The sequence below is a fragment of the Ctenopharyngodon idella genome, chromosome 1 (assembly GCF_019924925.1).
Source record: "Ctenopharyngodon idella isolate HZGC_01 chromosome 1, HZGC01, whole genome shotgun sequence".
NCBI classification, from domain to species: Eukaryota; Metazoa; Chordata; class Actinopteri; order Cypriniformes; family Xenocyprididae; genus Ctenopharyngodon; species Ctenopharyngodon idella.
Genome location: NC_067220.1, coordinates 20,312,627 through 20,338,801, shown reverse-complemented (window position 1 = coordinate 20,338,801; position 26,175 = coordinate 20,312,627). Strand labels below are relative to the sequence as shown.

The 26,175-nt window shown below is 39.3% G+C and overlaps 1 protein-coding gene across 2 annotated transcripts; it reads left to right on the top strand.

Moving 5' to 3' along the window:
* The first annotated feature begins 3,242 nt into the window (after window positions 1-3,242).
* uchl1 (ubiquitin carboxyl-terminal esterase L1 (ubiquitin thiolesterase)) lies at window positions 3,243-6,174 on the top strand. 2 transcript variants are annotated; one of them, XM_051907557.1, is made up of 9 exons: window positions 3,243-3,389; window positions 3,503-3,514; window positions 3,874-4,002; window positions 4,276-4,411; window positions 4,683-4,768; window positions 5,168-5,215; window positions 5,318-5,387; window positions 5,502-5,560; window positions 5,725-6,174. In XM_051907557.1, the coding sequence occupies exons 1-9, from the start codon at window positions 3,357-3,359 to the stop codon at window positions 5,806-5,808; spliced, it is 657 nt and encodes a 218-aa protein (XP_051763517.1). In that variant the 5' UTR covers window positions 3,243-3,356; the 3' UTR covers window positions 5,809-6,174. The 2 variants fall into 2 exon arrangements, with proteins under 2 accessions (XP_051763517.1, XP_051763518.1); XM_051907558.1 differs by lacking the exons at window positions 3,243-3,389; window positions 3,503-3,514 and adding an exon at window positions 3,526-3,567.
* Window positions 6,175-26,175: the final 20,001 nt, after the last annotated feature.

Here is a 26,175-nt window from a genome sequence, read left to right as displayed (position 1 = left end):
CTCACCATCTAATAAGACAAACAGAGAAAAACTATTTGCCAAGCAACATATTAAGACTAATCAAACACACAATGATGGGTGTCACATTACACTAATCTAACATTTGATTTGAAAAGTAACCCATTGTTGATTTCCACATGGATGCATGCAAGACTTCAGATCAAATTTCAAGCCCAAACACAACTGCAGCTGCATTGTTTTCTATCTAGAAGGACTTGGCAAGGAATTAAAACATACAGCCCTTTTTTAGCAGTAAAAAAAGCAAAACATACTCCTGTCTTTATCACATTATGACATTGTCTGTAATAACAGTACCATGTGCACATGTACCTTTTATCACCTGGAACATTTATTGCTTGAATGAAATTAAATTCATTGTCATGGTGTTTTTTTTGTTTTGTTTTTTTGTTAGGCCTACTGTGCCAAAATCACTATTTTGATAGGCAATTTTTAATAATGTGCATGTCCCTTTTACATGCAAGTATAGTGAATGGGGGACTGGAGCTTTCAAGCTTGAAAAAAAAGACACAAAAGCATCATAAAAGTAGCCTATAAAAACTTGTCCATGTGCTTTATGTTATGAAACTGTTAATCATTGCGAATGGATCATTGCTTTGGGCCCTGTACATTTTTTAAATATACAGTGGGTACGGAAAGTATTCAGACCCCCTTAAATTTCTCACTCTTTGTTATATTGCAGCCATTTGCTAAAATCATTTAAGTTCATTTTTTTTTCCTCATTAATGTACACACAGCACCCCATATTGACAGAAAAACACAGACATTGTTTATTGACACTTTTGCAGATTTATTAAAAAAGAAAAACTGAAATATCACATGGTCCTAAGTATTCAGACCCTTTGCTCAGTATTTAGTAGAAGCACCCTTTTGATCTAATACAGCCATGAGTCTTTTTGGGAAAGATGCAACAAGTTTTTCACAGCTGGATTTTGGGATCCTCTGCCATTCCTCCTTGCAGATCCTCTCCAGTTCTGTCAGGTTGGATGGTAAACGTTGGTGGACAGCCATTTTTAGGTCTCTCCAGAGATGCTCAATTGGGTTTAAGTCAGGGCTCTGGCTGGGCCATTCAAGAACAGTCACGGAGTTGTTGTGAAGCCACTCCTTCGTTATTTTAGCTGTGTGCTTAGGGTCATTGTCTTGTTGGAAGGTAAACCTTTGGCCCAGTCTGAGGTCCTGAGCACTCTGGAGAAGGTTTTCGTCCAGGATATCCCTGTACTTGGCCACATTCATCTTTCCCTCGATTGCAACCAGTCATCCTGTCCCTGCAGCTGAAAAACACCCCCACAGCATGATGCTGCCACCACCATGCTTCACTGTTGGGACTGTATTGGTCAGGTGATGAGCAGTGCCTGGTTTTCTCCACACATACCGCTTAGAATTAAGGCCAAAAAGTTCTATCTTGGTCTCATCAGACCAGAGAATCTTATTTCTCACCATCTTTAGCAAACTCCATGCGGGCTTTCATGTGTCTTGCACTGAGGAGAGGCTTCCGTCGGGCCACTCTGCCATAAAGCCCCGTCTGGTGGAGGGCTGCAGTGATGGTTGACTTTCTACAACTTTCTCCCATCTCCCGACTGCATCTCTGGAGCTCAGCCAAAGTGATCTTTGGGTTCTTCTTTACTTCTCTCACCAAGGCTCTTCTCCCCCGATAGCTCAGTTTGGCCGGACGGCCAGCTCTAGGAAGGGTTCTGGTCGTCCCAAACGTCTTCCATTTAAGGATTATGGAGGCCACTGTGCTCTTAGGAACCTTAAGTGCAGCAGAAATTTTTTTGTAACCTTGGCCAGATCTGTGCCTTGCCACAATTCTGTCTCTGAGCTCTTCAGGCAGTTCCTTTGACCTCATGATTCTCATTTGCTCTGACATGCACTGTGAGCTGTAAGGTCTTATATAGACAGGTGTGTGGCTTTCCTAATCAAGTCCAATCAGTATAATCAAACACAGCTGGACTCAAATGAAGGTGTAGAACCATCTCAAGGATGATCAGAAGAAATGGACAGCACCTGAGTTAAATATATGAGTGTCACAGCAAAGGGTCTGAATACTTAGGACCATGTGATATTTGTTTTTCTTTTTTAATAAATCTGCAAAAATGTCAACAATTCTGTGTTTTTCTGTCAATATGGGGTGGTGTGTGTACATTAATGAGGGAAAAAAAATGAACTTAAATGATTTTAGCAAATGGCTGCAATATAACAAAGAGTGAAAAATTTAAGGGGGTCTGAATACTTTCCGTACCCACTGTATTTTAAAAATTGTTGTGGGCCCCCCCCACCTTTCACCACTAACTACAGCCCTGGGCAGTTGTTAAGATTTTCAGTGAATAAATCACTACAGAAAGCTTGAAATATAGCAAACACCTTTTATTTACCACTATTATGCTTTTATGGTCTTTCCCCCCCTCATTCTCTTTCAAGAAAGGGCAGGATATTTTTTTTAAAAATCATCTTTTGTTGTCCACAGGAGACAGAAAAGCATATGGGTTTGGAACATCATGAGGGTGAGCAAATAGCCAGAATTTACATTTTTGGATGAACTAGCTGTAATTAAATGGGGCAACATGATGATGACATTTTACATTATATAGCCCACATATGGTTTTTCGATATTCAGTCAGAAAACCTTCTTGTTATGTCAAATAGGTAGGCTATACTCTCACACATACAGGGCCTTTATTAATTATGTAACTCAATCAATATGGCATCTCATGTCTTTGAGTGTGTAAACTGGATTGGACACACAAACATGATTGACAGTAGTAAACCCACTTCAAATTGACATTTAAAACGTATCAAAAAGTGCAAGTCATCAGTTGTAATTTCAGCTGATCCACTCAGGTCAAAGTGGAGTTATGTGAATAGAGCATAGTTGAATTTATAGTCTTTTACTTCTAATTTACGCAGCTTCGAGTCATTAAGTGCACCTAATACATATTTTGTCCACTTTTTAAAATAATCTACTGTAAATATCATTGTTTCTGTTTTTAATCAACTGATTCATCAGAGCTGGAAAACACTGGTAGCTTCCAGAATCCGCCGATGGCGGACCGACCTATTGCTGGAGAATCTGAACCAACTTTTTCCGTTTTTCTCTCTTCCGTGTGGCGTTGACTGTTTCAGACACTCTAAATATACAGAAAAGTTTCACTAACGGGGTAAATATGTGTGCCCGCAGTACAGAAATAGCACGTGTATCTGAGCGGACACCCCTCCGGTTTGTGTAAATGGAATATGACCGGTCGCATATATGATCCTCGTGCTCCCTCAGTCGGGTTTGTGTTTTCTCGGGCGGCGCCTTTCAGAACTCTGAGGAGTGACACTCACGACCGTCTGCTACCATGGAGTGGAAACCGATGGAAATAAACCCGGAGGTTTAACGCTATTTCATGATTTAGCCACGCTAGCTAATTTGTTTGTTGTGCATGCTTTCGTTTTCTCTGGTATGATTATGGCCGACATATTTGTGCGTTTGTATTGGTTTCAGATGCTGAATAAGGTACGTTCGCTGAGTCATAAGATGAGATGATGATGAGACTGTCTGCTGGACAGGTCTGTGGCGTCTGGGGGAACTGTCATGGATCCGAATATGAAACGAAAGGGCGTGGGCCACACATTATCACCTATGCATGAAAACAATAACACGCAGAATTTCTAAATGCATGATTTACGCAATAATTTGTTATTTTGCGTAATACAACAATTCATATAAACTAATTATTTATAAACAGTCGACAATGAAATTCTCCTTTCATTACAAACTTGAATATTTTAGAATATTTTAGATATATTTTATTTGGAAATAACGGGTCTGGCGTAGTGTATTTTTTTGGAAACATTTTTTCTGTATCTCTGTAGGTATTGAGTAAATTGGGTGTGGGCTCGAGTTGGCGTTTTGTGGATGTTTTGGGTCTGGAGGATGAGTCTTTGTCAGGGGTGCCCTCACCCTGCTGTGCCATGATGCTGCTCTTCCCTTTAACGCAACAGGTACGTACGGACGCACGCACGCACATGAGCGCGCACACAAAGCATTACAGTAAACGCGGGCGTGGTCATTTCTCACGTGAGGAATAGATATTATACAAGTAAACCTAAAGACAAGTGGTGTCGTTAAATTTAAAAAGTTTTATTGTAGGAAAGAAATGAAAATTGTCATTTTAGCTTAGATTTTAACATTTTAACAGTTTTAACATTTAAACTCTCACAGAAGGAATCATATTAATTATATAGCTTTTTAACCCATATCCCTCTTTCTTTCAGCATGAGGAATTTCGTTCTAAACAGTCTGTTGAAGACACTAAAGGTGTTTATTTTCTGAAACAAACTGTGGTCAACTCCTGTGGAACTGTGGGATTGGTACATGCTGTGGCCAACAACCAGGACTGTATTGATTTTGGTCAGTGGAGACATGTGCCATGAATGTCTGCTCATACATAACTGATGCAGAATAGAGCTGATGGCCTTGTTGATTTTTAAAAGAAGGGTATTTTTATTTAATTGTATTCAATTTTGACTGGCTAAATAAATCAAGCCAAATACATTCAGATTCCTTAATCATGTTACCCTATACTGCAACAAATTTCATATGCATCACTAAAGCTAAAACACAGTTATGTTATTATAAATCAACTGTATGGTATCTAACCATGATGCCCCCTTGTCTATAGACAATAACTCTGCACTGAAGAAGTTTCTGGAAGCCACCTCAGAGATGTCTGCTGCTGAAAGAGCCAAAGAACTTGAACAAAATAAGGTATTGTAAGCATTCATTAAAAGCTGAGCCACACAAAACAATCTTTGCCAAAAACAAAGATTAACTTCAGAAATGTCACAAAGTTCATGTAACTATTTTAATTTTTGTGCAATATTCAATACCACCAGTAGATGGTACTATTGTATCTGTCACTTACATGAGATCACAGCAATAGCAAACCACAACGATCCAATCAATTTCCAATAGGCAAATCAAGTCCTACTTTTTTTTTTTTTTTTTTTTTTTTCCCCTTTCCTCCTGGTTCTTGAAGTCGTTTCACGTCACAATAGGGAAGAAAAGTCTGTCGCAACTTTCGTTTCATGTTGATTTGACTTAAAATGCATGCAGACTTGATTTGTGTTTTTAAAATGAAGTTAATGGAGTTACAATTTTATTCAGGACATCCAGGAAACTCATGATGCGGTTGCTGATGAAGGAGAATGTCGGGTAAGACGAGACCAAACAACTGACAATAAAGCACAAATACTAGAAGTAATTACTTTGTTAAATAGTCCCCCCCCCCCCCCCCCATCTATCTTATCCTAACAGCCAGAGGCAGACGAAGTCAATTTCCATTTCATTACATTTGTCAATGTAAATGGTCAGCTTTATGAGCTAGGTAAGTGGATGATATGTATTGTGGTGTGTCTGTTTCATTGCCAGTGACTTTAATTTAAGTATAAACTCCTTTTAAAATGTCTGAGATGAAAAAGTGGGTGTTTTGTCACATCAGATGGCAGAATTGATGGACCTGTGAGTCATGGACCTACAAAACCAGAAAGCTTCGTCATGGTAAGCACACATTTTCCTGGGAATGGCCTTTTGTAGTTAATGGCAACTGTAGCATGTTCTCTCTTATGAACTGTTATTACGGTCAAAACCTTAGATTTAGAGCATCTTAAAACAATAAATCATTTTACTGTGACTGAATAACTGACTTGATAATCTCTCTCTAGGATGCGGCAAGGGTGTGCCGTGAGTTTACAGAACGGGAGAAAGGGGAGGTGCGTTTCTCTGCTGTGGCTCTCTGCAAAGCCTGAGAGGAAACGGACCACAAAGCTTGAGCCATGAGCAAAACCCTTCAACCACTTACTATACAGAGCACAGAAACCAAACGTGTATCAACCCTTCATACATGCTACACAAACTGCCTGCTTGCCTGACTGTGAATTAATGTAATTTCCTATTTATTCTAATTTAATTTTGTCTCTTGAATCAATTTCCAACTACTATGCTGTCTGTATACATCAGTGTTAATTAGCTTTTGTTGATGTACATTTTAGTTCTAGTTCCAATATTTTCGGGCACTTTTTGGAATGGGGCAAAATTTTGCAGAAATGTGATGTAAACTCATAAGCTTGGAGGTGTGAGTATGTGCAAAATAAATAGGAGACCAAGAAGGGTAATCCGCTTCTGTGTGTAATATTGTGGCATTCCATGCTGGAACTATCAGACATCACTGATTAGATGTTTAACTTGACATTTAGACAATACGATATGTAGTTGTTAAATATTGATAGTTTTATTTATTTTTTATTAAGATGTGTATATACACTAGTTTAAAAGTTTGGAGTTAGTTCTAAGAAATTAATACTTTTATTGAGAGATGAATTTATTAAATTGAACAAAAGTGACCGTAAATAGATTTAATGTTACAATTAATTTATATTATTATTTTTTTTTTTCTTTTGAACTCTATTCAGCACCGGAAATTGAGTCTCCACCAGAACCCCAAGCAACCCCGTTGGTTCAAACTTTTTGGGTCTCTCTTTAACACCTGATTAGATTTCCTACAAAATTACATTATATCACTTGAGCTAAGTTATAATGAATATTAATGTGTTTTAGTTTGCGTTTTCAACAATCTTTAATCATCTGTTAGTGTTAAATCTCCAAATATCTCAGTTTTATGTGAATTTAATAGATGTAAAGATGTTCAATGAATGTTTTAAGTTTGAGTCAAAGAAATTACATTATTATGGCAAATGTTTTTTTTGGTGTATTATGCACTATATAGTAAGCAGTTAATTACATATTTTAAGTTAATATTGTTTGTGTGTACTTGGTCTACGTATTAACTGTCAGTTGATGGAGACCCGATTTCAATGGAAGACCCAATTTGTCACGACACCTGTCCCATCATCCTGAAGTCAGTGGGTTTTTTTTTTTTTTTTTTTTTGGCTAAATGCTTGAAATAACATCTGTAGTTAAACTATTCTACATTTTATTCTACAACATAAAACGCATCAGTTATACGTCCTTGTGTAAAGACTTTTACTCATCTTTTAGGTGTAGTGGGCGGGAAAAGTGGCTCAATGGACTTTGTCGGGGACATTAAATGTCATCACGTCGAACAGGAAAGTCGTCTACTCACTAGTCCACTTTTACAGCCTCTGTGTGTTTATAATCACTCTCTTGCAAACTATTGTAATTTAAACATTCAGGAAAAAGGTGTTTTTTTGTTTTGTTTTTAAATACTAACAGTTTTGCCGGAAACTTAGGGCATATACACGACAATTATTTACAAAAAATGGTAACGTTTTTCCTTTGCTTTTCTCACATACAGATGACAACGTTGTCAAAATGATCCCGTTCACATTGGTCGTAAAAACAACCAAAAATGCTGTATTATGCTGCCAGGCCAGTAGTTGACAATGTCACTTTGTACAGAAAAACTACGCGCCTATGAACGCGTAATACGCATGCGCATGAGGTCACTGTTTCACAAATTCACGTTTTTGTAGTTTACACAGAGACAATAACGTTATTGTTTTCTAAAACTGCACTTTGAAAAACATTTTCAAAAGTTTGCGTTTTCAGGCCCCCAAAACGCCTTTGTTGTGTAAATGAACGCCCAAAAAACGCCCAGTTTTTGGTTGAAAATGGTGTCGTGTAAATGGCCCTTTACTGATGGCTATGTTAAATTCATGTGACCATGGTGTAGTTCAGTGGAGTTAACAGCCGTTTAGCTTTTTACTTCTGCCGATTGTCTTTTAGGCTACAAAATTAATAAAAGTTGTTTATGTTTTATTAGCAAAATTCAAAAATCTACCCAATCAGCATGAGTGAAGCACTATATATAGACACAGTCGACTCACCCATATTCCTCGACAGTTTTTCTCTTTTTTTTTTTTTTTTTTAAAAAGTGTTCCTCCACCACGCCGTCTCCTCACACTCGCCTGGTTACTTTCCTAACCAGAAATACGGGGGGGAGTAGCTACTCTGGGTTCGGGCCAAATACCGAGCTCGGAGTCCTCTCCTCGGACAGCACGCCAAATACGCATACTATTTACTCTATCCGATTATTTGTAGGCTGTGTGAACTCGTGAAGATTATCATGCTGAAAAAAATATGTAAGAATCATAAAAGTTTGTTTTGTCACATCTTATCATCTGCAATAATCCAAAAGCCAAAGTAAAACTCTAATTGGGTTTTTGTCGAGGGAGTCAGGGTGATCACTGCAGCGCTCTATACGGCTCAGGGGAGTTTGTGGCCGTTCATTCACACGGCAATGGCGTGGAGTTTTTGGAAACAATACTGTTGTCGTCTCCGTCATGAGTATTCAATTTATAGGTGCATAGTTTTTCTTTATAAAGTGACTTTGCCAACTAATGGCCTGGCAGCATAATACAGTGTTTTTAATTGTTTTCGCGGATTCCTGTGAACGAGGATTGTTTTGACAATGGTGTCATCTGTACGGGAAAAATGCAAAGGAAAAACATTTCCCTTTTTTAGTACATTGTTGTTGTGTAAACGTCCCCTCAGACTATGAACAAATAGTAGCCTAGCTTTTTGAATAACAAAGCTTTTTACTTTTTTATTGAGAAAGTGTGGCATGATTTCTGTTACACTATAGTTGCAACCTTAAATAAAAAAAAATGTAAAAATAGCTGAAATATAGTTCTATAAATGTTAAAACTTACAACATGCTTTGTAGCATAGTTTTTTTTATAATAAACTTCAAAAAGCTTTACACAGTTTTAATGCAAGACAGAATTATGGGACCCTCGATTCTGATTGTTCGAGCCTTAACATTCTATGTCAGTACAGCAGCATGAGTTGATATTTGAAATCAATACAACTGACCCTGAAGCCTTGAAGTCTGATCATATGTGCTACAAGCTCTTCACAACTCTCCAATTTAGTAAGTTTAATCAATTTGTCTAATTTGGGAAGTTGTTCTTCAGTCATCAGCATGGAGCAGTGCCTCTCGAGAAGAACCGGGGCTCTTCCCACACACCTGAGGAGATTCTGCGTGCAGGGCGTCTCTTCCATTTAAGACCTATGTGAGCTTTCACAGCTGGCAGCTGTAATCAGGCTGGCTCTCAATTACAGCTGCATCTCTGTGAAAGCTCAAAGATTTGAAAGAGCGCTACCTGAAGTACGCTGCTGTCCTTCCTGACATCCCCCCAGCAGCCTCTGTCTCTTCAGTGGACGTGTGTCTGGCTACTCTGTATCACCAGGAAGAGCCTGTCTCCATTCAGAGCTGCAAAATGCAGGGCTACCAGGATATTTACCGCTTTGTGGTGGACCTCATGTTCAAGACGCTGTGGTCGGCACCGTTTCTACAGCCTTGTGCTGTGAGTGAAGGTCAAGCAGCTTTTGTGGAAGACCCTCAACTGCTCTTCACTGGTGGAGACAGAGCTGCCTGATGGATGAATCCTTATCACTGAGAGCTTCTCCACACCCAGCAGAAGCTTTGCTCCATGAATCCACATAGACATGAAGAGCCCCCGCCTGAGGAACCCAGAAGAAAGAAGCCCCCAGACACCGAGTCATCACAGTGTTACCTGGAGGCTGGAGTATTGCACAGCGGGGCCTACATATGTAAATATTGTATATAGTTATAGAGTTTATATTTATAGATTAAGTTTATAGTTTGTAGAGTTTTTGCTGTGGGACTGTTAGGATGCTTTTGGTGATGTGGTGTTATGAGGCTCCTCCAAGGTTGTTCTAAGCTGTTTTTAATGCATTGCTATGTGGTTGCCAGGATGTTTTGGGTGGTTTCATGTGTGCTGACATGCTTTTGCCTAGGTTTTCTGGGCAGTAAGTTATTGTTTTGCTGTGTGGTTGCTGGACTTTTCGTAGTGGTTTTTTTTGTGCATTGCTATGTGGTTGTCAGGACATTTTGAGGTTGGTTGATATGCGGTTGCTTTTATACAGTAAGGTTAGGGTCCCTAACATGGTTTGCAGTTTGACGTGCTGTGAGGGCTTGTGTGCATCAGTGTTCACACTAAATAAGCATAACCTTTACTCTATTTAATTATATGTAAGTATGAACTTGTGAATTACCTGAATGGAAGAAACTTCAAACTAGTTATAAATGTGGACGTCATTGATGGATCAGTGGAAGCAACAGTACGAACAGAATGAGGAAACACAATATGGTTTAATATTAGTAAATGTGTAAGACAAGTCTAAATTCAGCCAATCAAATTTAAATTAAATGAACATATAAAAGCTTAAATGATTGTATGCATGTGGTAAACATGAAATAAGTCACTTCTGAATTTGTTTCCAAATTTAGGCACGTATACCGATGAGTAGAGCTAAAAGGATTTAAATACAACAATTACAATTTATAACAGGTAAAGTAATCTAAACTTTATAAACCGGAGCCTAAAAAAGCAGACGCTGTGTACACCGTGAACTTGTGCTAAATAATCAAAACGTGCATGTTAAACATAACTAATGCTGTCAATCGATTCAAATATTTTATCACAAATAATCACTGGTTTTGAAAGTGCTGAAATCTGACTCTGTATTTAATTATTTTCCTTTCAAAATGCATTTAGTTCCTTCTTAAAGAAAGAACACAGAATGTGTAACATTTTTTTTTTTTTTTTAATTAACATTTTTCACAAACAAAACCTTGCTAAAACTAAAATAAAAACAAGATTTACTAAAAATTTTAAACTATAAAACACTAAAATAAAAGTAAACTAAAGCAATCACAGCATAAAAAAAAAGCATCAGAAGCTCAAAAATATAACCGTTGTAGGTTGTTTCAGTGTTGTTGCATACAGTAGGTGAGAAAATAATAAAATTATACATTTCAGTTAAGTTTCCCTAGTTCTGTGTCTAATTTCTAATGTCTGACTGTATTATAATATACCTTTATACATCAAGACAAAAGGTAAGATATTGTTTTTTTTTTTCTGTCCATATTAAGTCACTGTGGTCTAATTTTGTTTTGAACCATTTGAACACATTTGAAACATTTTTCAAAATATTTTCTTTCGTGTCCATCAGAAGAAATAAATTCATATAGGTTAAAAGATGTGATTTTACTTTTTGAGTTAACTCCTTAATCTCTTTGAGCTTATCTGTGAGCTTGATTTTCAGTAGGCCAGATAAAAGAGTGGTCTGCTTTTGACTATAAAATACTGGATTCAGCACTCAGTTTTTAACATGATATTGAACTGCAACCCATTTTCAGGGTCAAGACCTACCAGTTATGAATAGTGTCAGAATTTAGAAGAACAAACTTGTCTAAGTGTGTAGTACATTTACATTTATGCATTCAGCAGATGCTTTTATCCAAAGCAACTTGCAATAGAGGAACATAAGCAATTCACCAACAATATCCATTGTATACAAGTACAGGTTTATTAGAAAGCTAGATTAGGAACAGAGTAGAGGTGAAATCATCAGTCTAACTTCAGTGAGGAAAACATCTAACTGCAGAGTGTCGAACTTCACTTACCTGTCATTACGGATGTCAAAAGCTGCTACAGAATGACAGAAGTACGCAGCCATCTAGATGTACAGACAAAGATACTTATATAGGCTACTGTATTAGGGGTGTCGCAATATACCGGTATTGACGATAATCGTGATATTCAAAGCATGAAATATCGACATTGTGTTAATTAAGGTGTGACAATATACCGGTATTGGCGATAACCACAATATTTAAAATGAATAGGACTTTTATGATATCATGACACGTAAATACTCCAGCGCCAGTACCTGGTTGACCTCTCAGGTGGCAGTATTTCACTAGTATTTAACGCTGACACCTGTCAAACAAGAAGAAGACGTAGCGCGCGCAGCTATTCCAAAAAGAACCCTGTCGTCCGAGCAGGAGAGTGAGAGGCTCTGTCCACACCCGAATAAAGTAAGCTCGACAGTTTTTCGGCTTCAAAGAAAACACTCTGCAGAATTTGCCTGGCTACATCAGTGCGAAGGGTGGCAACACCACCAACCTTTTTACCCACCTCCATGTTTATCACCCTGCGGATTACGCCATTTTACAGAGAGTAAATCTGTTTTACTAGTCATGGAATGGGAAATGTTAGGCTATATTAACCTGTTAACAATGATTTTCTGTGTTCATGTATTTAAATAAAGGGTGATTATTTTAATAAGTACCGTGTTTTCTTTAAAGGTCTTAAGCCCTGGACCCAGCAAACACAAACGTTCCCCTAACGTTCCCGTTTGGTTATTTTTTTTTTGGGAACCAAATAAGAACGTTCTGGGAATGTTCTCTATTGGTTCTTTTTTTGCAACCTAAAGAGAACGTTCCCAGAATGATCCCTGCAGGTTATTTTTGGGTTTTATTTTTATAACCTAAAGAGAACCTTCCCAGAACGTTCCCTGCAGGTTATTTCTGGGTTTTATTTTTATAACCTAAAGAGAACCTTCCCAGAACGTTCCACGTAGGTTATTTTTTTGTTCTTTTTTGCAACCTAAAGAGAACCTTCCCAGAACGTTCCCTGCAGGTTATTTTTATTTTTAGATTTGATTATAACCAAACTATTGCAGATGATAGACCAATAGGCTACAGAGATGATTAAAGTGTTATCTTTCTTTACTGCGTGCCTCTGATCACGCGCTTCTCCAGCACGCGCTTCTGTCTTCCACGGAGAGCCGCGCACTCGCGTAATTTAAAAATTAACGGTCATTTCATTTTACTGACTGACTATAACGTTTGTTTATCGATCTCTTTATTGAATAATTATTCATAATTAATATATGTACGAGTGTAAATAGTGTGATTTCAGAGACATTTGACACGTAATTGAAGACAACATTATGTTAACCGAGAAGTTTTTGTTTACCGACCAAAAGAGAGCACGTCCCGCTAATTCAGTGGTAAGAATTAATGTAATGTTATCCCAGTTAAAGTCACATAATTGTTATAAATTTTTTAATGTCTGTGAATTAAATTAATTTTTAAAAAACCCATATTGTGTTGAAGTCATTGTTTGTCGCTAAAGAAACGTAAAATCTGCTTGTAGTACAGTGTCAGTGATACAATTTACGAAATCTTACATATTAATGCATAAATTCGATCTTATTTAATCCTCCATAAGGATTCCGTGCCGCTTATACCATATGGGACGCGGAGTGCTGGATGATAACTGACGTACAACAGGGTAAATTATATCGGAGTAAAAAGAGGTTAGGGGAACGTTCCGGGAACGTTCTGAGAAGGTTAGGGGAACGTTCTATTTACGTAAAGAAAACTTTCCTGGCTAACCAACAGAGAACGTTATGATGTATGTCCTGGGAACGTTCCCAGAACGTTCTGGGAACCATAAACTAACATTCCCAGAACGTTCTGGGAACCAAAAATTGTTAGCTGGGGATACACTGCACGATTTTAGCAATCCTATAAGATCATTACTTTATCACACTGTGCGACATGGATCTACTAAACTTGGGTACGACATGCATGTAGACTGTACGATGATGACACCTATTGGCTCGTAGGCTACGATGCAAGTTTCTATAGAAGAATAAAACGTCATCAGCATGCGTTGGTGGTAAACAAAACACAATGTTAAATCACACTTTGGCAGTTGTAGTTTTTATGTGTGCTGAAAATAAAAAGGAAGCAGCGAAAGAAGAAGGGAAAAGAGCTTGAGGTAAGCAGTTTTAAGTTTATCGCCATGTCGCTTTGATTACATATCGCATTTTTATTGACTGGTCAGTATACGTAGGTCGTAGCAGCAAACACACTGTGCGATGATCATGTTGAAATTCAAGATACACGGGCATTTTTGCCCCGACGAGTTTTTGTCATTAACTTATCATATATGATGTACAATATCACACGAGCAAGAGTGCCATGCAACAGACAGAAATGTTTTTGTTATACTGACTGAATCCGCGTTTTGAACGAATCATTTAGTTAATGATTAAATGACCGATTCAATAAAGACGGTCACTTGCTTCCTTCCTTCCTGAATGAGTCATTTGAACAAATCGGTTGAATGAATGAATGAATGAATGAACTCATTAAGACAGTGACTTGCTGCCACCTACTGGCAGTTTAGTTTCATATTTAAAGTACATTTTAATTAAAAAGTTAAAATTAGAAATAATTCCATATTTAAATATTGAATTAAATTTATGTAGACAAATTGTAAATGCTGTGTGAATTAATTAATGCCACTTCTCATTCTGTGTCACCTCCGTATTGCAAAGATGGATTTTGTTGATAATGAATTAATTTGATTGGTAACAGCCCTAATATATAGGCTACTAGGCTAGTATTAATTTTTATTTCTTCAGGTCTTAAAAAGGTCTTAAAAAGCCTTAAATTTGACTTTAAAAAATGTGCAGCAACCCTGAAAAAGAAAAGCTAAATAAAGTAAAAATTAATTTGACTGATACATTTTTTCCCCCCCAAGGATTCTATAGATATCATGATATATCGATATTGTGAATTCTTTTGGCCACAACAACCGTGGTGTGAAAAATCTAATATCGTGACAGCCCTATACTGTATATATAAATATATATACACAGACATACACAAACACACACACACACACACACACATACACTATACTAAACATATAGCCTACATTATTTAAAAAAATAATTGTTTGAGTAATTATAATTATATATAAGCATAAATAGGCTTGTCTGTGGATAGACAGCTCAATAGGTTTACAAACACAGCTTCATCTACTCACTGGAGACAAACCAAATGGCACCCTTGGACTCACCCTCAGGGAGGCCTGCTAAGGCCAGCTACCTGACAGCGAGCCTTACTGCTGGGAAGTGCCCACCCTATTGGGGACTCACTCTCCAGAGAGGCCCGCCAGGGCCTACTATCTGATAGCAAGTCATTGCTGGCTGCCAAGAACCCAAATGCAGGGGACTTGCTCTTCAGGAAGGCCTGCTAAGGCCAGCTACCTGATAGCAAGTCTTCACTATCAGAAAAACTGTTACACAGCGCCTACAGTCCTGGAACCTAATCACATTGCCAGAAGCAGTGTACTCACTAAAAACACATTTTACCCTTTAAGCAAGGGGAGTACAGTCTTATGCTGCCATGCTCTGGAGGAGGCCTCACCAGGGCCTACCACTCCAGACAAACACGGGCGTCAGCTCATGGCAATGCTCTGGCTTCAAGGGAGCATACTTAATAACCTGACCGGAGTGAAGCCTGGAGCCCTGATGGTGCAGGGCAGATAAGTACAGAGCTATAAGCGAATTACTCAAATAAGACCTTAGTCTTATTTATCTAAGTTTTAACAGGGGAGTACTATCAGCATGACCCTGAGAATGCTACAGGGTGGAGGCCTACCTGTGGCACTCTTACCATGACAGAATTGGTATCTGCACTCAGCCTTAGGGGAATGAAGGCCTTTTTCTTAAAAAGCCAACCACATTCAAACCAACACTTGAATGTCAGTTCAGTGGGCTTAAGGGAGAGCCTAGGCTGGAGGCCTAGCTATTAGCTAGCTTCTGAAGAGCCACAGCAAAAACGCACTCTATTCACAATGTGAAAGGGGCCTAACACCGCCCAGGAGACAACTGCACCGGGGAGGCCTATGTTAATAGCCTGCGACCCTAGCCGCTATCCAACATGCATTTAGTGCAGAAAAGGGGCCAGCACACAAGCATAGATCTACCTGAGGCTCATAAAGAGCAGCAGCCTCTATAGAACAACTCTCAGTATCGAGAGGAGACATGATCTCTCAACCCATATAAACAGCTAAGGTGGCCTGAATTTACACTGAGAGCCAACGCACTGCTGCTAACTATATACAGAGCTCAGAGAAGTGATGCTTACCCAGGTAAACAATGTCAGGCGGCCCCGTGAGCCGACGCTAGAAATTTTGATCTATCTGAAGTTCAAGCACTAGTCTCTTGCACATCAACTCTCCAAGCCTTATATGAGAGGAGACCAGCTACTCTACCATAAGGTGGCTATCAAGGCCCGACGAGGGCTAGACAGAGCGGCGGCCTCAAAAATACTTCCGTTCTGGGAGGAAGCCAACTCATTCAACACAGCAACTACATTCTCTGATGGGTAGCTGAAATGAGTGGTGGCCTCACCAGAGAATTCACAATAGACAAAGCCAACACACTCACACAAGAAGACCAAACGGTACTTCAATATCGTTCTAGCCAACCTACAATGGGAACTTCATGGCCCTAATACATTACTAGTATCACTAGGTAAATCCCCACAAACTCTATACAGGGAAGAGTGGCCTACAACAAATACTATTTGGAAATTTAAAATAGCACAAAGACCTATGCAGTTCAACCTGCGGTCTGCAGAATGGAGACCTACCACCATAGAAAACATGGGGTCTACCACCCTTTCAGGCCTGAAAGGGCACTCTCACTGTCAAAGCCAAGGCGGACCATCAGAAAACACATAACTCATCATAGGCCCAGCCTCCGGCCTGATGTAAGAAGCGTCTGGGGGGAAACTCAGGAGGAGAAGGAAGAACAGAGAGTAGTTCTAGTCACCTTTGGAGGGAGGCAATCCATCACCGACGCTGAGTGCGTCTGAGCTGGACCACCTCCCTCAAATCCTTCTTCTTTCTACGTTCCCACAGACTCGGATCTCAGTGGTATGCATGTCTTACATGCCGTTGACCGTGCCTTTGCCTCTCTGAACTTCCCAACCACCGCTTCTACGCAGGTGGCGAAAAGTTCAGAGGGCGAAACCGGCGCATCGAGGAGAAAGCCCTTTTCTTTCTCCCTTAGGTTTGCCAGGTTCAGCCACAGATGTCTCTCCATGGCCACCATCGCCGCCATCGATCGACTGATCGCGGCAGCAGTCTGCTTGGTGGCCCGGAGAGTGAGATCTGTGGTGCGGCGCAGCTCATCCACCACTTCAGGGAAAAGGCCCTGCCCCTGATCGAGATCCTTCAGCAAGTCCGCCTGGTATGCCTGCAACACCGCAATAGTATGCAAGGCAGCACCAGCCTGACCCACTGCATTTCATGCATTCTGACTTATTTACACTGTTAAAGAGTTGGATTCTCTTTCTAAACATGGCCAAAGTTTCAAAAGTTGGATGTATAGCGGAGTATTTCTGTGCCAAATACACTCTATCAGAGTTCATACATGTTTCAGAAAGTTTTTTTTTTGAGTATGGCCCTGTATTACATAATAATGATTGGAATTCCTTGTGTGGGCACTTCTCCCGGAAAAGCGTGTGCACACACATCAACCAGAGTGAGAGCAAGAGCACGCCCATCAACATCCTTCGTTCGGGTTATGGAAGTCATTGGCAGTGCTGCACAGGACTTGCTCGAGAAAGAATTTATCACTTTGTTTTAAGACCATGAAATCAACAATGTCAGCAAAGAAGTGTGTTTTTGGTTGTGAGGGAAAGATAACCTTGCTTCTCAAAGAACCCAGCGTTAAGTGGAGCTGAGAGATTTGTGCTCACGCATTACATTGATTCGCTCTCGACATTTGTCATTAAAATAACCATAGAAACTGCCTTAAATTAACTATCAAAATAAGGATAAAGTTGTGTCTGAAAGTTGCAATCACTTTTTTATTGGTTAAAATGAATGGAGAATATGTTGTGTTTTCCATGACTGCTCGAGCCCTCAGGATTGGCGCTTATGGTTAAATAAACAAGGCCCAGTTCGACGCTGGATTTACAGATCGTTTGAAACTGAAAGATGGAGTGGTTACAGTGGTAAAAGATCCCGGTCATGAGTCGGAACCGCAGGTGTTGAGTAAAACTGCATCAGATGTCTGTTTTTTTGGCAGTCGGCAGCGTGTGCATATAATGTAAACAACACAAATGTATAATGAATCAAAAGTTATCCAGTACGGAGCTCCGGACATGACATGCAGGAAAAAAATAGTAGGCTAAATCGTGCGCATGATTTACTAATTTGTTCCCTCGATTTACTAAAACGTGCGCACGATTTATAAATCGAGGGAACGAAATAGTAAATCGAGCGAACGAATTAGTAAATCGTGCACACGATTTAGTAAATCGAGGGAACGAATTAGTAAATCGTGCACACGATTTAATTTTTTTTCTTGCATGTCATGTGCGGGGCTCCGTAATCCAGGGATAATGCAATGGTGTATTGCATGTGTTTAAATACATTTGTTTAACTGATCATTGATCGCTTCGCTACGCAAAAGCTGCACGTGCTCGTCACTCTTTAGCTTCACCCACGGCACACCTCCAGGAGCTCAGCTGTTTTCGGAAAAACTCGGTACAGCGTATCTATCTTTTATAAATATGATAAAACTGTTAACATGAGATTGGCCGAAACTGTGTGTGTTATGTACCCTTTAAGCATGATGTTACTTTAAGGGGCTTAGATGGCAGGGTCAGAGCTTTCAGTGTCGATGCCTGCCCCAAAACAAGATAGTTCACGAACGTCTCGTCAGGCATTGACACATACCCATATTCACCCAATCCCTCAACAACAGCAAAATTAGCCCGCTTATGTCGATGAATGCAAGCTGAACGTGGGTTCTTCCATGCCTTCTCGATCGCAGTGTGACAATCAGGAAGGAATGAAAGGCTCACTGGAGCTGGAGGATTATGGCCAGAGAGAAACCGAACATCGAGCCGACCGCACGCGGTCTCTCTCTTAACGCGCTTCCATGGCAACTGTAACCTGCCAGCAGCACGTTCCATAACCTCCAAAAGCTCTTCACACGTGGCAGGGTGTTTTCTTCTATTTTACTTCACAGGGTGGCTGTGAAGATTCAGTAAACACACCCTCTCTATCTTCATTTGCCATCTCCTGCTCTGCTGGAACTCGCTGCTGGACCTGAGGATGCAGAAGACAACACATCATCTACCAACAACTCACTCTCATTAGCCGCTGAATCACGCGAGAGGTTTACTTTCTCGAACTCTTCGGCAAGCTCCATCTGGGAGCCCTATGATCTGAGTCTCTGCTCTGCCTCAGAACGAGCGGGACCCGAACCACCAGACCCAGATGCTGAACTCTCCTCCCTCAAGAAGAGAGCCAGGAGAGAGCGGAGCGTTCTCAGAGGAAAACGCTCACAATTGGCATAGGCAGCTCCCTTGAGAACAGTAGACGCACAGTTCGTGCGTGTCATTAGGTGTCAAATATCTGGGACACGGATACACACACTTCTGAAAACTAGTCTTCTCTGTGCACTTCATATTGCCAGCGATCACGCCTCACACAAACAGTCCCTGAAGATGAAAAGAGGATGACATGCTCTCTAGGCGCCCCTTATATACTTTCGGGTCGCACCTTGATGATGCCATGGACTGTCGCCGGTCAATACAATTGCCGTGATTTGATAAGCATTTCAGACACCAGTTCACGCAGAGGCATTCCCCATAGCATTTCGACGCAGTACGAGTTCCCTTTTGAAAGGGAACTGAGGGTTTGTTAATAGAAAAGGCTTGTTTGAAATAGAAAAGAGCCACTTGAGTCGAAACGCAAATTTTGTATCTCTGTCGGTAGAATTTGAGAATAGATGGAGATCTGTTTCCAGTCTGTGAAGTAAAATAGAAGAAAACTTAACTCAATATATTTTTTTTAGCATATACATTTAGTCATTTTCACCCTGACACATTATTTTAGTCAATGAAAAAGTGCCAAATTGTAATAGACCTGTGAACAAATAATATATAACATCAAAAACGTATCAATATATATCTGTGGAATCAGATTTGTGCCTAAAGTATTGTACATAACTGAATGTACTCCAACCTCTGGAATGATCCAGAACATGGCAGTCCCACATCTAAGGGCAGCCAGTAGCTGCTTGCATTAAGTTCAAATTTCTTTAATTTACAGGGAACAGTTTTCACAGTAGTACTGAGTTAGCCATCTGCTAACCCATGTCACGTCACAAATCTGACTTTATTCAAAATTATTCACGGTTAAGATTTTGTGAGTAAAACAGATGTAATTCCACTGAAAGATTCCAATAGGGTCTGGCTGCAGACTTGCATTAACTTGCACTTTCAGTCATATTGTATTGACAATGTTTGAATAGCCACTAGAGGGCGACATTGTAGCGTGAATAATCCCTCAATACCATTAATTTACTGAGAGGTTATGGTGCAAGGCACAGAAAGCCTTTACATGGATCTAAAGAATTTCAAGTAAAACATGGTGAAAGTTTACCATTAAGTTATTTAGAGAATGGAGGAGAACATTTGTATTTATGCTGGAAATGATTAAAACAAATTAAGTTAATCTATACCTACTGTTTTGCCTTTCTTATCAGTTTGAATAACTGTAGGTAAGTGTGAGTTTAACATTATGCTTATTGTTATGTTGGTACAATTAATTAATCTCTTGAGCTTTTTAATTTGAGTTCTAATCACTTTTTGGATGGTATTAATCATTCTGTTTTATACTGCAAGCTCTCAGCTGTTTTTTAATGAAGAATGACCTTTCTGGTGCATGATTCTGAAGAATCTTGCTTGATTGCTGCCCTTGAGGCGGAAGCCATGAGGAGACAGCAGCGGGTACTGGGTGAGAAAAAGCTGTGCATGTGTGTGTGTTAGGTGGTATAGGGCCAGTTTGGATAGTCTGTAGGCTAGAATGACTTAGTTTAATTGACTGAGCTTTTGAGATGATTAAAAGCTCCTCGATTGAAAACCTGGATGGCGCATCATGCCTGTACTTGTTATGCAATCTGTCCCCCAAAATCAGACAGCCATGAAACAGACACTGGGACAGACTGTGCAGTGACATCAGAAAATGAACATAGACTCCTGGGAGCATTTGTATCATGATGTGATGCTCATTTGTTGTCCTATCTATTCATTTCTTTTGTTTTTTTTTAAATAATTAAAAACACAATATTAATAGTAATAATTCCGCTTCATACAAACAATGAATTTGATATACCTCTTAATTAGCATATTTTTAATTTCTGTATTAATTTCGATTTTTTTTTTTTTTTTTTTATGTGCATACCTTAAAAACTGCCCTGATAATAGTCTCATTATTTTGGAATAATCTTTTATTATTATTTATTCTAAAAAAAAACCTACTTCACTGCCTATTAATATTCAAACTCTCACTGAAAAAAAAAAAAAAAATATGTGGCACAACCCCTTAAAAACAATAACATTTATGAATTATTTATTCATAAGTTTTGTAAAAATGTGTATACTCACATCATAATTAAATTGTAAGGGAAATTTTTTACATGATTGTTACATCACATGACATTTTTAAACATTAAATTGAGAATTGAAAATTTGTCTTTGAATTTTTTTCAAAACCATATGAAACCAAAAGAAATACAAAAAAAAAAAAAATTCTAAAAACTTGATGTCACGTTGGCTGTGTTAAGCACACGACAAGAAGTCATTTATTTCAAACAAACACGCAGGAGATCTCAGGAGCAAAACTATAGAATGCTAATCACATAAACGCAAACGAGAACTGACAAGAAGAAACTAAAACAAAAGGCTTAAATACACAGGGTTTAAAGAAGAAACTAAATGAACAACAGGTGAATTAAAAGTAGTTCAACTAAGGAGGGAGGGTGAGGAGGAGGATGAGGGGCTAGTGAATGACAGAGAACAGGAGGAGATGATGGCGGGAAAAACCAGGGTGGTGATGTTGGTGGGAGGAGCCAGGGAGGAGATGAGAGCAGGAGGATGATCCACAGCCAAGCCAGGATCAAGGTCCATGGCAGAACCGATGGTGGGAGGTTGGGTCAGCCCTATTGCAAGGACAATAGGAGACCCAAGTGGAGCCGAGAAGCCATAGAGACTTGGCAACACTGATGGTTCTGGAGACTGAGGCGAAGCCGCAGCGTCGAGCATCCGAGGTGGAGCCAGGGTTCCAGAGGACTGATGCGGACCCGATGGGACTGAGGACCAAGGCAGAGCTGGAGGGAAGGCGGAACCCAGCAGAGGCGAAGGGGTGGAGGGATGAAGCACAGCTGAAGGCCCGGAAGTCCATGGCACAGGCAGAGCGATGTCTGACCAATGTGGAGCCAGAAGGACGAGGGAGCCTGGTGGATTCAGGTAAAGACCCTAGGCAGATGCAAGTTGAGGGGCTGAAGGGAACCAGTGGAGGCTGGCCAAAGGACTGTCTTTGGTAGAGAAGGTGGGAGAGGGAGGCTGGGTGGGATCACTGGAGATGCAGGAGATTTATGACCAGACGAGACAATGTAGCCAGCTTGCACACCTGATCAGACCTGTTGTCAGGCTCAGGCTCTGAGGTGATGGTTGGCTCTGTCACTCTCTCTGGTTCTATCATTCGTGGCAGACTCAGGCTCTGTGTCTGTAGTGGGCTCTGGAGAATTTTGTGTAGTGTCGGGGAGGCGTCTGGCTGGGCTCTGGGTTTGGAGTGGGGCTGGCTGGGTCATCCTCCAATGGGCAGACTGTGAATGCAGACCCTCAGTTCTCTAGCACCACTCCACAAACTCAGCAAATGTTCCCCTAGGAGCATCACCGGGCAGGTGTGCCTTGGTGTGCTTGTTCAAGCTGGTAAAATAGAACATGCACATCTGGGAAGTCAGTGAGACACGCCAGTTGTAAGAAGCCTCAGTTCTTTTTTGGTTTGCTGTTCTTGCTCTAAACAGAGCAGCCGGATGTCCAGTAACTTCATACGTCACGTTAGCCGTGTTAAGCACATGACGAGACAAAGAAGAATCCAAAATAAACAGACTTTAATCATATAATCCAGATCTCAGAAGCAAAACTATAGAACGCTAACCACATAAATGCAAACAAGAACTGACAAGAAGAAACTAAAACACAGGGTTTCAATAAACAGGGGTTAACAAGGAAACTAAAAGAACAGCAGGTGAACTAATTCAGTAACTAACTGGCACACAATAGGAAACTAAATCAGCATACAATGACAGGGAGAACAGAAACAAAACAGAACCAAAACACAATGAAACTAAACATAACTGTTAAACTTGACACATTTGTTTTAAACTATAGTTGTTGTTTTTTTTCATTTTCTTTATCGTAGACACTCCTATGTGTCATTAGTGCCATTTTGCAAAATCCTATTTAAACAAATTATTATTTAATAATTAACCTTCAGAATGAGAATAAAAATGCAAATTATCTGGAAAACCACCTAGTGCTACAGTACTTGATGCAATAGTAAACGTTTTATGATCATGGTCATCTTTATGATAAAGAAAGAAAATACACAATGAATTGGTGGCCATTGCTAGTTTAAGCTGAAGTGAATGGGCAATAAGAACACAGGCCTCCTTCTTCAGGCAGAGGTAGACTGCGAGATGGTTCACAGTCCAGAAACAAAAGGGCTGGTCAGTGCTTTGAATGAGTTAGTATGAGTGCTCTGACTCCAGAGGATAAGAGACAGAGAGTAAAGAAGGATGCTAATTAAATCTAACCCCACCTAAGGGCTTCATACTGACCTCATATGTCAGTCAAGAAGGAGACATTGGGAGGCTGATTCAACATTTTCAATTATATAATGCTGCACTGGTCTGTGATGACTAGCCTGTACTAGAATGCACAAAATTCCCATTGGATTTTGTAGTGCTACTTTTGGGTGTTACCTCAAGTAACATGGTGATTTGTTTGAAGGCACGACTTTGAGCTGAGTGATGTTAAAGGGATACTTCACTCAGAAATGATAGTTCTCTCATCATTTACTCACCCTCATGCTGTCCCATATGACTTTCTTTCTGCAGATGAACACAAACAAAGATTTTTGAAAAATAATCCATCTCTGTGAGTCCATATAATGCAAGTCAAGTGCATGGTCCCCTCAAAGTTGATGATTCAAAAACACAAAACGAACACAATGGTAATCCATACACCCCAGCTGATGAATCATTAGTTGGTTTTTCACTGTTTTATAAACGATAAGGAACAGGCTCCCGTTATATTTCCACTTAAGCTTGGTTCGGCACGGCATGATTACAAACCATTCTTGGCCTGGAATTCTCAGCACGGTTGGCTTAAAATAAATATCTGATCGGTCGCTATTTACATCTCATACCATCCGTAAACTCTTGCATTACCAAGGCAATGACTTACATTACATTCCAAAGAGCTCTGTTATAAGCCCCACAGTGGAAAATGAAACCATATCCATACCGGCTGGGCCGGAACGGTACAGAATGGAATACTAATATATTTTTAAACCATAAAACATCACTTCCGGCCAACTGTCATTTGTTCGTTTACTTGGCTTAAACGTCAGCACATTATAAAGCATTTGTGTGGTTTTTGAAGTGTCAACTTTGAAGGGTCCATCCTCTTGTAATATACAGACTTACGATGGATTATTTTTCTAAAAATCTCCGTTTGTGTTCATCTTAAGAAAGAAGGTTATGTACATCTGGCATGGAATGAGGGTGAGAAATTTAAATCAAAGAATACCCAAAAGATCAATAATCATTCAGTACAATTTCTTTTACCACCAAGTAAACTGCATTCAAATAGAATGGAAACAAATGTAGTTAGCAATACAAGCTAATTCAGCACTTAAATTTTCATCTATTTTCTTTTAGGTAAATGTATGTGTTTTTTTTTTTTTTCTACTAATAGTAAATATATTGCCATTTGCTAGCATAAGTTGCCTGTAAGTTTTGAAACAAATTTGAAATAGTCACAAAATGTGGATACAGTTTTTTTTTAATTGCTATGACTCACAAGCCATTCTTGGTGTAGTATAAAGAAAAGCCTAGTTGGCATCTTTTTAGATAATTTTCTAATGTTGCAACTTGCAAAAGGGCAAAAGTCATCTGATAACCTGCCAAAACCAGTAAAGAAAGTAACTTAAAGTCATGACCTCACATTAAATGCCAGAAGTCACTCAGTGGAGGTTTCTTTGATTATCTGTCGAGCCTTGAGCAACTCTTGAGTAACTTCTTGGCCCTAACGCTCAACTTTTACATTATTAATAAAGCAATAAATCTGAATGTCATGTTCAGTTCAACTTTCTGATTTTCATTCTGAAATGAAAAGCAATTGTTTTTTATCGAAGAACATACAGTTCATGAAATTTCTGGAAACATAAAAAAATAAACTGTGGTTAATTAATTGAATATGGTAATAAAAATGTTTATTTAATTACAGCAGAAATATGAAAATATGGCTGGGGTGGCTTTGAATATTGTGTTGGATAATGGTGGGCCTTTGAATAAAAAAGGCTGAGGACCTGTTTTAGAGCATATCTGCTATCTCTAGAGTACCAGAAGCTCAACTCTTTTGAGGTCAGGTAAATAGCTGCGACACACTTCATATTCAGCGGAACGTACCACTACACTTCCCACACAAAACGATTTGTGATGTAGAGACCACTTTCCATGAGTCAATACAGCTTCTTGATTACATCTCTTTTTCTCTCTCCCTGGTTTCTCATTCAGCATTTTTGATTTTCTAGAGGGCAAATGTTGACACTGACTAAGTAAAAAATATGGTTACTTGCAGTGCAGTGCAGTGCAGTGAAACGGATATGAAACGCATACACGTCAGTGAATGGGGAATGATAAGTGCAGAAGGGTGCTATCATATTCAGCACTAATATAAGAGCTAAAGGGATTATACATCAAAATGAATGAGAAAGAGAGTCTGTCTTAAACATTCTTTTTCAAGCTCTTTAGCTCTTTATCCATATATCAATGAAAGATGTTTGCTCAACTTGAAACCTTTTTAAAGTGTTAAATGAAGATCAAGTGGGTTTTAATTGATATGCTTAACATAATGCAGTACCCTGTAACAGCTTTTGAATCAAATTAATTCTTGATTAGATGAATTTATGTGTTAAAAGTGTCTCTCATGAATAAAAATCAGCTAATGAGACTAACAAGGTTTGTTCAAGGGGACTAAATCTCTTAATGGGCTCTGTCTTAATAGTGAGTGCTCAGACTCATTTCACTGGTTAAATAGTCTATACTTTTCTGAAGTGTGTTTGTGTGTTAAGGTGGTGTTTGTTTGTTGTTGTTTTTTTCTTTTCTCATCTATTGTGTGCATAATCAGCTAGGATTTATATGTGTGTTTAACCAGGTTTTAATATGAACAGAAAATGAGTCAGGTAGGGGTTTGATGCAGTATATAGAGTACATTTTATTGATGTATTCTGTGAAAAGTGTTACTCTCTCTGTAGATGCCACAGACAGATAGACAGACAGACAGACAGATGGATAGATGGATGGATGGATAGATAGATAGATTTGTTTTCTCCAGATTTGTATATGTAATGCAAGAAAAGTAT

Bases quoted from the DNA above. Each gene is read 5' to 3' on its own strand.
- uchl1 (XM_051907557.1), top strand. From the start codon at position 3,357: ATGGAGTGGAAACCGATGGAAATAAACCCGGAG. The intron at 4,003-4,275 runs GTACGTACGGAC...TCTTTCTTTCAG, and splicing joins TCTTCCCTTTAACGCAACAG to CATGAGGAATTTCGTTCTAA. The intron at 4,769-5,167 runs GTATTGTAAGCA...AATTTTATTCAG, and splicing joins AAGAACTTGAACAAAATAAG to GACATCCAGGAAACTCATGA.